Source organism: Panthera tigris, chromosome C1 (genome assembly GCF_018350195.1).
Source record: "Panthera tigris isolate Pti1 chromosome C1, P.tigris_Pti1_mat1.1, whole genome shotgun sequence".
Classification (NCBI taxonomy): Eukaryota; Metazoa; Chordata; class Mammalia; order Carnivora; family Felidae; genus Panthera; species Panthera tigris.
The window spans coordinates 167893972-167906284 of NC_056667.1; the positions used below are offsets into that span (position 1 = coordinate 167893972).

Below are 12313 nucleotides of genomic sequence, written 5' to 3' on the forward strand. Positions count from 1 at the left end.
TAAGAGAAAAGGAATGGTCAGTGCTGGGAAGACAAACAGAGGATATTAGTGAGAAAGAGCACATAGCTTTCTGCTTTCATTACATTTCACTAAATTCTTACCTTACCAAGAAACCAAAAATATTCGGTGGTGCTTAGGAGGCATCTGTAGTTGGGAATATAGTCTTAAATGCCATATTTAAGAGAGATGCAATAATCCAGACCAAAGAGAAAGACTGTTGATAATACCCCATCAAGTAAGACAAATCAAATTTGAATTTGTTTCTTTCAGGTTTGTAAACCCAACTTCATTTGTGTATGGACCAAAGGAAGAAAATGAGCCTGAAACATGCATGTCAGAGAAAATGAACTTCACTTTTCATGTAAGAGAAGTTGATTGTTGGGATATTTGTAACAAACTGAGAGCTTGTTCCTGCTGTATCCTCCAGAGGACATCATATGCTGTGATGTCCCTCAGCCCAGGACCCCCATGGCTGACAGCAGCACGGTTACTCATGGACTTTCCTCCTGGGTTCTTGCTTCCCCCTGCCACCCTCCCAACCCTTATCTCTATCCTGTTACTGAAGCCCACAATTCCTTACAATGCAGTGGGAAGGAGCAAACACAGGAATGGAGGTAACTGCTGAAACACACAAAGTTATGGGAGGAACTGCATCCACTCAAGATGCACACAGAGATCAGGATAGGTTGAGGTGTGAATCCGTGAACTCTCTTCTTGATTCAAGCTTTTATATAAGCGCTGACATTACCCAGTAAAGGAAGCTCTTACCTCCTGCATCTCCATTTAAGATCTGCTTGGTCAGCCTTTTAGGCCATAGGTAGATGGCCTGTTATAAGTGATGTGTCATTCATTAAATAATCTTTTTAAAAAGAGTATCATTATCCAAACATATTAATATAAAGCGAAACTTTTTAATGTTTACTGTCAAACAAAGTTTTGATGCATCATGGATGGTGATAATTGGAGATAATGGCCACAAAAATATTTTTTGAACCAAAAGCACTGCCCAAACATTCTTAGAGCCATAGAACAATCTATAGAATGTCAGTGAGTCTAGATTTAGGTACATTAATATTTGGTAAGGCCATTTTTTTTTTTTTTTTTTTTGGTAAGGCAGTGCTTTTAAAAATGGATATCAGAATCACTTGAGGTGCTTTTTCAAAATGCAAATTCCTGGGCCCTGCCTCAGATTTAGAGAATGACCTTGGAATCCTACTGAGTCTACGTATACCCAACTTTATGTTATACTAATATACATCAGTGTTGAAAAATATAGCTCTCCACTTTGAAGTCCCAAGAAATGCTCCTGTCAGAGCCCAGTGGGAGTTTGTGCTCTGTTAAACTAAAACAGAAACTGCGCTAAACTCTAGAAGGTCTATTTATTAAGTTATAATTAATAGTTTTTTTTCCAGTTAAATTGCAGTGGAGTGACTGGGACTGGAGGTACTTTGAATCTCTAGGTTTGGTGAGGCTGTGCCAAGTTTGAAAATGTTCTTAAAGGTCTCAACATTACTAGGCAAAGAAAGGTGAAGAATATTTTAGGTTAGACTGATCATTTGCAGGCATGAGGAAGATGTCGTCTGAGGGTCTGGGCAGTGCTGGTTACCCACTGCTTGAAACTGCCTTTTGCAAGTGCCCTGTGCCTCCAGGGCCTAGCAGTTTTCATAGGCCAGGTACACGTTTGTTCTTCTAGGTCATGTGCATTCTAAAGATTACTGCAGATCTATGAGTGATGCTGTTTCATTCAGATTCTGTGGAACATCAGATATTGTATTGGTTCCGTAGTTACACGCCCAGATGGCAATTATTTTGGCCCAATTTCCTTCTTCAGGGAGCTGCAATCCCGAGATTTATCAATAAAGAAATATCATCTACCTATGCATTATTCTTTATTCATTCATTTTGAGAGAGAGAGAAAGAGAGAGCAAGTGTGGGGGAGGGGCAGAAAGAGACATGGGGCTTGAACTCATGACCTGAGCTGAAACCAAGAGTCACATGCCTAACCGACTGAGCCATTCAGGTGCCCCATACCTATGCATTCTTTTTTTTTTTTTTTTTTTAATGTTTATTTATATTTGAGAGAGAGAGTGCAAGCAGGGGATGGGCAGAGAGAGAGGAGACATAGAATCTGAAGCAGGCTCTCAGCTGTCAGCACAGAGCCCAGAGCCAATGTGGGACTTGAACTCACGAACCATGAGATCATGACCTGAGCCGAAGTTGGATGCTCAACCCACTGAGCCACCCGGGTGCCCCACCACGCGTTATTCTTAAAAGGCTAGATGTGCATTACTATTAAAACCCAATAACCTACCCCCTTCTGATTTTCTGAGTGTATCAGCAGCATCATTACCCTGAACTAAAATATATTCTTATTCGCTTACTGTGATGATGATTATCCTCTCAACAAAGTGATTTTGTGAAAATAAGACTGAGAATTAGAATACCTGAGTTTTGGTCCTAATTCTTGTCACTTTTTAACCATCTTAGGCACATCATTCACATCTCTGAGACTTTTCCTGAGCTGGAGGATAATAAAACATCAGCTCACCTCATGGGACGCTTGTGAGGATCAATAGATCATGGTTTTTTTAGACACATAATGTCCCATACAAATGTATGCTGTTGTCTTTTTCTTTAGACTATTTCTGCAATAATTATCAGCCTGGGCGTTTCGGCCTAATCAATATCAAGGAGAGGGCTAGGAATAATGAATAAATTATTAGCAAACATTTTTAAAGTTCTGGATATGGATATTCTGTCTCCTTTTGCTATGCAACTGCCAACTGCAAACCACCAGCACTATAAATGTTGCATGAAACCCATGCCTCCCCCTGAAAAATCATTGATATCTGTACCTATGTTTATGAAAAATATTCTTAAGTTGCTAAAAGAAAAACTTTTCCTCCTTATCAGGTTATCAACACTGGCCATAGCATGGCTCCAAATGTTAGTGTGGAAATAATGGTACCAAATTCTTTTGCCCCCCAAACTGATCAGCTGTTCAACCTTTTGGATGTCCAGGTAAAAATGGGTTCCTTCCTTTAACCTAAGTAATATTGCTAAAATGGATATGTCTGTTAACGTGTTTGAGTCCCACTGTAAGCTGTGAATGCATCATGCAATTACTGAATATACTTTGAGTGTTATACATTACATAGAACTGTCAGGTCGTAGGGACTTCCGCATTTGACATATACGGTATAGAACAGAACTCTGCTCTACCATCTTCAGTGCGTTTTCTTTGTGAAATGGCCCTGTGGAAGTAATTGTTGGTGAAGTTCTCTATAAATCTTGAGGCTGCTGTTGGAAAATCAGTATTTCAGCCTTTTTTTAAAAAAAAATAATATTCTTATGTTGATGATTACATCAGAATTATTTTAGCTTACCATCTTCCAGACAACCAGCCAACAAATAAATCTGCTATGTAGATTCGAGATCTAATTTTAAAATTTACTTGAATTCCAGATTTAGACAGCAGGATATGCTGATATAACATGTTACTGTTTTGTGTCTAAAACAAAAGAAATTTTAATTTCATGGTAATGTCCAAATGTCCATTTTTTACATTGCCTTTAATTTCTGTAAGGTTAGGCCCTGTATCACTTTAGCATCTGTATCCCACCTTGTTAAAATTTCTCTGGGTTTTTGTGTTTGTGCCATAGAGACTTAATCTTTCCCAAATCTGTCCAAAAGATATTTTCACAATTCAGAGATACTTGATATATTTTAGAAAAGGTAACCAATTGGACCTTTCAAGACCGTGTAGCTTCTGCCGTTCTTTCCAATATGGAGTAACATTTTTCTGTCTTTATAGACTACTGCTGGAGATTGCCATTTTAAAAGTTATCAAAGAAAGTGTGCATTAGAGCAGGATAAAGGTCCCCTGGAGACCCTGAAAGACATCTTCAGATTCTTGTCAAAGACTGATAAGAAGCTATTGGTAAGTTTCATTTTTTTAGGTTGTAGGTTTTGCTTTCCAACACACAGAAGTGAAACCTTAAAACCAAGAACCACTGGGTTTGAACTGTCAGCTGAGTGTAGGAAAGAAACAAGTTAATACACTTGCATGGGAGGAATAGACATGATGGGAGAGATAGACCAGGGTTAAATATACTATACAATTTCATTATTTATCTAAACCAATGCCTACTTCATGCCAGCCATTGTTCCAGACCCTGTAGAAGGCCAAGATATAGTACTCAGCTGAGCAGACTTTGTGGCATAAGATTATCACTCCTTTCATATTAGTGAATTTATGAAAAAACAAACCCCCCAAGGAAGCCATCTCACATTCAAATAATCCAAGTTTAACAAGGAATACGGAACATGTGACTTGGCAAGGCTCTGATTAGGAGTCTTTGTTGTAACTCTGTCTCAGAAGGTTAAGTTCCTAAGAATGAGACCACATGCTTCAAGTTCAAATACTTCTTGTTAGAATTTATAAAACAAGCTCCACAAATGGGAGATGTTTAATTCCATGTAAAATATTTTAGCCGTCTTTAAAAAAGTTTTAATGTAGCTTTTTGGTATTTTTTCAAGTTCTGCATAAAAGCTGATCCATACTGTTTAAGTCTTTTATGTAATTTTGGGAATATGGAAAGTGGAAAAGAAGCCAGTGTTCACATGCAGTTGGAAGGCCGCCCATCTCTTTCAGAAATGGTAAGTCTAAAATACAATGACAACTTTGTGGATAAGTTTATACAGAATCTACAGATTCAGTCATCTTATTTAGGTAGGCTGGTATGTGAGGAGGCATTGAAGTAATTAAAAAGGTATGAATAGTAAAATTGGGAGTGGAACTCTAAAAGTGTTTCCGTTTATCGCTTTAGCTGAATACACTGTCTAAATGATACAGCTTTTGTAATTAAACAGATAAGACTGTAGAATAGACTATGGAATAATTAAGAGGTTTATTTTAGAAAGCATGTCCAACTATTTATGAACCTTGATTAAGTCAAAGAAATGGACTACCTTAACATTTTATGTAACCTTAAGGTTTTTTCTAAACTACTTGAAATTATGTATAAAATTTAAGAAGCAAAACTTTCATAAAACCCAACTAAAACATCAACATTCATCAACAATAAAACAGAAACATACAATAACAAATAAACATCTTGGACTTCTTCCTGGAAATGAGTATGCATATTTATGATTACTGACATAAAATTAGTTTTATCTGGAGTTCTGTTCTTCCATTTCCTCATCTGATAATCTCTTGCTGGGGTGTTGCAGACTAAATGAGATACTTTTTTTGTAAAGAATTTAGTGCATGGCATATAGTAAGCCAAAGAAAATCAGTGGTTTGGTTTTGTTTCAAGAGGAGTATTTGAAATTGCCACACAGTGGTAAAGAGGATGGGGGGGGGGGGGTGCGGAATAGATGCACCAGATAGGGAATTAAGAAGACTGTTGTGATTCCAGTTGTGCTAAAAATTGTTAGGAGACCATTAAAGTTATTTAAACTTTAGCAGTTTGCCCTCTCCTACTCTTGAGGTCCAGGTTACTAAACAGTGGGCACTATTGGCATTTTGGACCAGATAATTCCTTCGTGTTAGGTGCTGTGCATTGTAGGATGTTTAGCCCATTGCTGGCCTCTACGAACTAGATGCTGGTACACCACTTCCCAGGTCCTGACAGTCTAGAAACTGCTGACTGTCCTCTAGGGGATAGAAGCATTCCTATTGGAAACCACTGCTTTAATAAAATATGTAATCTATTTTTACCCCTAAAATTCTCCATGTTCTTTCCAAAACATTAAATAACATTTGTGCGGTAGTTTTAACTTTTGAGGGTCATAGACTTCTTTAGTAAAATTCCTAAACAACATATTCTCATTTACCTCAATGAATACATATATGAGAAAAAACCCTCAATTTTACATGCAATTGTAAAAGGTCGTTAGAGTCTGTGGAGCCCATCCCCAGATTCCTGAGCTCCATGGATTCTTGGTTATAAAGTCCATCTGTTAGGTAGTAAAGCTCAGAGTTCACCTACCAATTTTATACTGGCATGCTATAACTACCTGTATCGTATTTTTCCATTACTGTATTAAACTATAGGTATTTTACAACAGCAAGATGATAACACTGTTTTATCTAGGCTTTTCTTTTTTTCTAAAATAAGTTTGAGGAACCATTTATCAGGTGAAGAAAGTCCCCTTTGGGAAAAAGACTGACTAGGAAAAAAATACACTGCTAACTATTACAAATACCTAAATCAAGTTATCTGCAAAGTAGTCATGTTTAATAAAAGGATTTGAACAAAATGATGCCAGGAAAATTAATACCACGGCTGTGCCTTTGGAAGCAAAGAAAGCATTGCATTACAATTAACCACAAATGGTGAAATACACTGGGGAAGATAAGTTGTAAAATTCTGAGATCGTAGGTAAGGATCATGATAAATTACTAGTACATCTTCATGAAATAAAACTATGAGTCAGGATACAGTGATCTTTCTTTTATTTAACAGGATGAGACTTCAGCGCTCACATTTGAGATAAGAGCAACGGCTTTTCCAGAGCCTAATCCAAAAGTTATTGAACTAAACAAGGATGAAAATGTTGCACATGTAAGATTACCCCTTTACCTGAAACATTACAATTATAGGGAAAACCTGCTGGGGTGTTTAGTCAGGAAAATAGATTGACTAGATCATGGAGGGCTTGAAATAGTTTACTGAGATTTGGCATTTTCCGCAACTGGTGCCAGGAAAGGACGCAGATGGCTCGTTCAGGAGGCAAACTTGGTAGCATTAACCAGATGAAGAACCATGGTGCAAGGCCATCCAGCTCAACAGTTACCAGTGTTTCCTAGGGTTATTAGAACCGGCAAGAGAAGGGGACGGGTTGTTCCAACTACTATGGGAATCATGGGTTGGGGTGAGGGTGGGGCTTCACAAGGAACAGAAGCAACTTTTAAACTGGTGGCTCTTTCTTTTCATTAATTTATGTAGGTTTTCCTTGAAGGACTACATCATCAAAGACCCAAACGTCATTTCACAATAGCAATTATTTCAAGTAGCTTGCTACTTGGCCTTATTTTACTTTTATTGATTTCGTATGTTATGTGGAAGGTAAGTCATTAATAATTACCAATGTCAAACCAAATACAACATTCTTGACTTTCACAAAGTGACTTTTGCAACTCCCAAGTTATTAAATTCCCAAATGAGTATATAGTACTGATCTCCCATTTCTCCTGACTTCAGCCAGTATTCCGACCATAACACTAGTTTTGAAAGATGTTCTAGAAAAAAAGCATTTGGATGGGGTGCCTCGGTGGCTCAGTCGGTTAAGCATCCGACTTCGGCTCAAGTCATGATTTCACAGTTCACGAGTTTGAGCCCCCTATCAGGCTATGTGCTGACAGCTCAGAGCATGCCTTGGGTTCTGTGTCTCCCTCTCTCTCAAAAATAAAAATAAAAAAAGCATTTGGAAAACACTGCATATTATTTTTATTTTTAATGTCCATTTTGGAGAATGTGGGTCACTGAGCAGTCCCGGAGTAACAAAAATAATGCTCTTTAAACCCAGTATTTCCCATCTAGATTTTACGGTCTACACGGGACAGTGAGTTTGATAGGAGTGTAATATGTTTGTAGTAATACACTAATGATTATGCAATGCCATTTTCAGGTTGGTTTCTTTAAAAGACAGTACAAATCTATCCTACAAGAAGAAAACAGAAGAGACAGTTGGAGTTACGTTAACAGCAAAAGCAATGATGATTGAAGACATCTTTCAAATTGAGAGGACAACGGACTCAGGTTAACCAAAGAAACTTAAGATGTTGTTTACAACACTGACTTCTTCTATGTACTTCTTTTACTCATGACCTTGTGACATATTGGGTCTCCATGCAAATGAAAAATCTATGCAATGATTACTCTTCGAGAGGAAAATAACTGCAAAGGGAATATTTAATATATCCAAAGAGAATCTTTCAGCTCTTAAATGGATAGAAAAACACTAAAGCATTCAATTTATTCAAGGTAAGTAATCCCTCGAAGATATTGCATCTGAATTCAATCATATTGAAGAAGTAAACAACTCATTTGGAGAAGTCTTGGACTTGAAATAGCATTCCTTTAAAAGAAATTATTTACCATATGTGCTTGCTTCAGTAAAATAAATTCCATGGATAGGTAATGATTCATTTCTAATAGATCTTTGAGACTTGTTTGAAAAATCCTGCTAAATATCTTCAGAGAACATACTTCCAAGAGCTGTTCTTAAATTTTTGAATGGATACAAGAAGACCACTAAAGTGGATTTTATCTTTAAACACCTTTATTTGTAATACCTTCATGATGGGCTCTGATTTATTCAGACTATGTAGGAGGATTGTGATCCTGATGAGCAAACTTCAGAATGAACTTATACACTGGTTTGAGCTTAATAAGATGACTTCTGAATAATTGTTTATACAGCTTTGGGTTTTTTTTTTCTTTCTGTATATATACATAATGTTTTAAAAGAATATATGTTTATAGAGGTATAAATCTGCTAGTCATCTTAGAACACATTTTTATTAAGGGTACCCCAGAGTAAATTTCTAAAATCCATTTTCAGTGAAAATTTTTTGCTTAGGAAAACAATACTTAAAAATTCTAATTTATATTCTGAAACATTGTGAATGTTGCACTTTAGCTGATATTTCAAATATTAATACACTGATATATGTAAAATATGGAAACTGTACCTCACTAATGACTCTTAAAACCAAAACTCTACAAAGAGCCTGATTAGAGGCCAGTATTTCATATAAATTAGATACTGAGTAAAATATTGACTATCAAATTAAGCAAATACACCTCCTTGTTTAGATGTTACTCTTTCTCTTCAAAACTATGTATTAAATGTGTTTTTATCAGGTCTATAAGAGCATTCTCTTCTGCATGGAACTAGAGAAACAAAATTTAGAAATCTAACTTTACTGATTTTGCTTGTTTTCAGTGAATAAAATGTGCCATCAAAATTTCCATCATAGAGGTTTTAGTGACGAGTGAAATATTGCCTTTTCATTTGCAGATACAATCATTTTTTGTAATAGTTATTCATGCATGTGACCTAGATTCTGATAGCTGCAGATTATAATTTCATCTGAATTTATTTATTCTGTCTTTATAACCTCTGTATAAGGAAGCTGTAGGCAATTTTGAAAATCTGTTGATCAGGTAGTAATTTAGCTATTAGGGAAAATATCTCCTTAGCGGAAGGCCTGCCACCAGCTGTCTCTCTCAGCTGAAATTTCTAGAAGTTACCTCTTCACAAGCCCTCAGTATATAATTGCTGACCCCGGAACAAGGTTGTGAAAGTGACTGGGTTTCACTCCTCGAATGCTGAGAGCAGGAAACCTCCTGAACTCACTGTCTACCGGTAGTAATTAAGCTTTAAAAAGTACCCTTTATATAAGCAAAAGATCTGTTTTTTCATTACCTAAAAAACAAAGTAAGTCTTTCAGGAGAACCTCTGGGATCAGTGGTGGAGGATGATCCCTGAGGCAATTGAAATTTGGCTCTTTTCTGAAATGATAGCATTTTCAGTATTACTGAGTACATTGAAACCAATGTGTTATAATTGTTGGATAACAGGACTTTCAGAAGCACAAAGAATGCATCTCCTAGACCGTGTGATATTTTGTGTAATTTAAAATTTGCTATAAACATCTGTGTTACAAATTTTAAAACACTTTAAAGAAAATCAACAGTTTTCAACTTTCAGGGAATAGTCACAAAATTGGTACCATAACAATTTCTTTCCTTTTTTGGCAAATAATGTAGATGTTGGAAAGATTTGAAATCTAGATTAGTACCTCATCAGGGCATCCTTACATAAACTCTAGTCCACGTGTACCAGGCTACAGGAAATTTCATGTCAGGACTGATGGACTCAAATCCTGAAAAGTTAAAACAATCATCCTGTAAAATCAGTAACTCCAAAGTAAAAGAATTTAGATGTTTTAAGTATATGAAATAGTTTCCATTCCAATGCTTTCCAAAACCCATAATTTAAATGGTTATATTGCCTAATTTTTTTAAAGCTCTAGAAGCTAATTTTTAGTAACAAAATAGCAAATTTCTTTAAAAAATAAGAATTTTGTTTCCTATTAGGATATGTTTAAAGAATGACCATATTCCCTCCCATTAAAATTCTATTTTGTACATTCCTTTTATAAACAATTACAGTTAACTTCAGAATCATTCATTTCTTCCATGCTTCCTCCATAAAGATTGATAAGTCTTGGGTGTAATCTGTAAAAAAGATAGGTGTGATTATTTCATCAACCTATCATTGTTCACATATAGAGTATGGTACATGATACCCAATACAAATCTACCGATAGTTAAACATTGGAAGAGCTGCAATCTTGTAAAACTGGGGGGCCTGATAGCAACAGTGATTACTATAAAATCCAGGCATTGTGCCCATAGAAAGCTCACAGCTAGTGGTGTGCTCCTGTGTACTTTTTACCCATTGAGGCATAATGCTTACCAACAATGAGTTTGCATAGTCTTAAACTTGTTTGTGCCAGTTGTTCCTGTTACTTATACAGTATGTACAATTGTGTCTGCATGAAGTAAGTTGAATGCTTTGGAAAGACTGGAAATATCAAATGTAAACTGTAATCCTGCATTATCTGTATAGTTTAGGGAGAATGATAATTTTACAATGCCAATAGAGACTCATAAATTGTGGTTGAGTCTATATGAAAATGCTTTAGGTGTATATAACAACTGAATAAGTGTAAAGTTATTTATTAAAATTGTACATCGGTCTTTTTATGCTTCCCTAACTTACTAATCTAAAAAAAAAAATAGTCACGACAAGGAGACTTCCATTGCACTCAGTTTTGTGTCTACTGGTGGATACTTAAGGCGGGGAAATAATTACACTTACTTAACATGGACCTCTGATGCGACTTCCACTAAATCACCATCTACATTCCAAGGGAAATTGTTTTCTGAAGCAGCTGCATGCCTCCCAGCATCCTCCTCTAGATTGGGTGCGCTATTAGTCCTCGGACGAACTTTAACCTCTTCAACAGTGTAAGTCTCAACAAATGGAAAATTGAACTAAATAAAACAAATGTAAATCATCATGGTACTTGCTTTATCCCTACACTGCTAATGAAAAGAAAGTTCACCGTGCTCTCTCTTGCATGTAAATATCAACATGCATGACGACATTGTTATAGCATTGAAAGTCTATGCCAGGGATCCCCAATTTCTTTGGTAGACTAGCTACTGGCAAACCTGTTTTATGACCAATAGTAGATGTGTATGCATTTGTATACAGTACCATACAATTTCCAATTAAAGACTGAGTTTTTAATACCTGTCGACACAGAAGATTTATATAATCCACTAACTTGTCAACTTGTATGGGTGAGGTCAAGCAAACTCTTAAGTTTCACACTTAGAATTTAATTAGGAAGAACCTCGGTCTAAGCTTATGAAGAAGAGAAAGTCGATCTGATGTGAGTTTTGCATGTGTTCTTCCTGCCTCATTTCCCACTTTAAAGATGCACACATGTTGCAAGACAGTCGTTTGCTTTCTGAGCACTCCACATGGTGCAAGGTATCTTCAAATTTCCATTTTTCTTGTTTAAGGAAAGTTTAGTGGAAAAATATTTATTCCCATAAATAAGATAACCAAATACCTTTTTAGTAGCAATGTACAATAATAACTCATTTATTTCACTTTTTAGGTAAATGACATGGGGTTTACTCCTATTGTTTTTTTTCCCCCTTCCACATATGAACCTCAGTGAGGTACAGAATTTTAAAAGTTGACAGAAAACTAACATTCTCCCCCACACCCTTATTTTACATATGTAGAAACCTAAGTCCAGCAGATTTTACAGTTTATACTGTATAATGCAGTGGGTTACGTAATGATTTATACTGGGTTTACATGGTGGCATCGGCTGTTCTAATTGAGGTATAGAATTAGAGTGCCCCAAGTAGCTCTCTGTGCAACTGCTTGGCAGTCACTGCATTAGACTTCCCTTCATCCCAGACATAAAGCCATGGGGACCTCATTCCGTGTTAATTTGTAAAAAAGAATGTGTTTTAAATGAGTCATTGATAACTGGCTGCTATGGGTTAAATTGTATTCCCAATAAAGATACATAGAAGTCCTAACTCTTGGTGCCTGTAAATGTCACCATATTTGGAAAGAGGGTCTTTGCAGATGTGATGGAGCTAAGATGAGGTCATCTGGTTGAGCCCTAATACAACATGACTGATGTCCTTTAAAGAGAAGAATGCCATGTGACAAAAGAGTCAGACTGCAGGAGACAACTGTA

At 36.4% G+C, this 12313-nt stretch overlaps 2 protein-coding genes across 3 annotated transcripts in view; one reads left to right on the plus strand and one right to left on the minus strand.

The window, feature by feature from the left end:
- Nucleotides 1-8984, plus strand: part of ITGA4 (integrin subunit alpha 4) — a 90220-nt gene extending 81236 nt beyond the window's left edge. For both annotated transcript variants that reach the window (XM_007083914.3, XM_042994841.1), the window contains 7 exons: nt 271-361; nt 2914-3021; nt 3815-3940; nt 4540-4659; nt 6474-6572; nt 6957-7076; nt 7639-8984. In XM_007083914.3, coding sequence (XP_007083976.2) covers nt 271-361; nt 2914-3021; nt 3815-3940; nt 4540-4659; nt 6474-6572; nt 6957-7076; nt 7639-7734 — 760 coding nt within the window. In that variant the 3' untranslated portion in view covers nt 7735-8984. The remainder of the gene's footprint in view (nt 1-270; nt 362-2913; nt 3022-3814; nt 3941-4539; nt 4660-6473; nt 6573-6956; nt 7077-7638) is intronic.
- A 1164-nt stretch (nt 8985-10148) lies between these two features.
- CERKL (ceramide kinase like) overlaps nt 10149-12313 on the minus strand; it is a 104711-nt gene continuing 102546 nt past the window's right edge. Inside the window, exons 12-13 of the mRNA XM_042994844.1 lie at nt 10903-11078; nt 10149-10256 (exon numbers count right to left, since the gene is read on the minus strand). Coding sequence (XP_042850778.1) covers nt 10175-10256; nt 10903-11078 — 258 coding nt within the window. The 3' untranslated portion in view covers nt 10149-10174. The remainder of the gene's footprint in view (nt 10257-10902; nt 11079-12313) is intronic.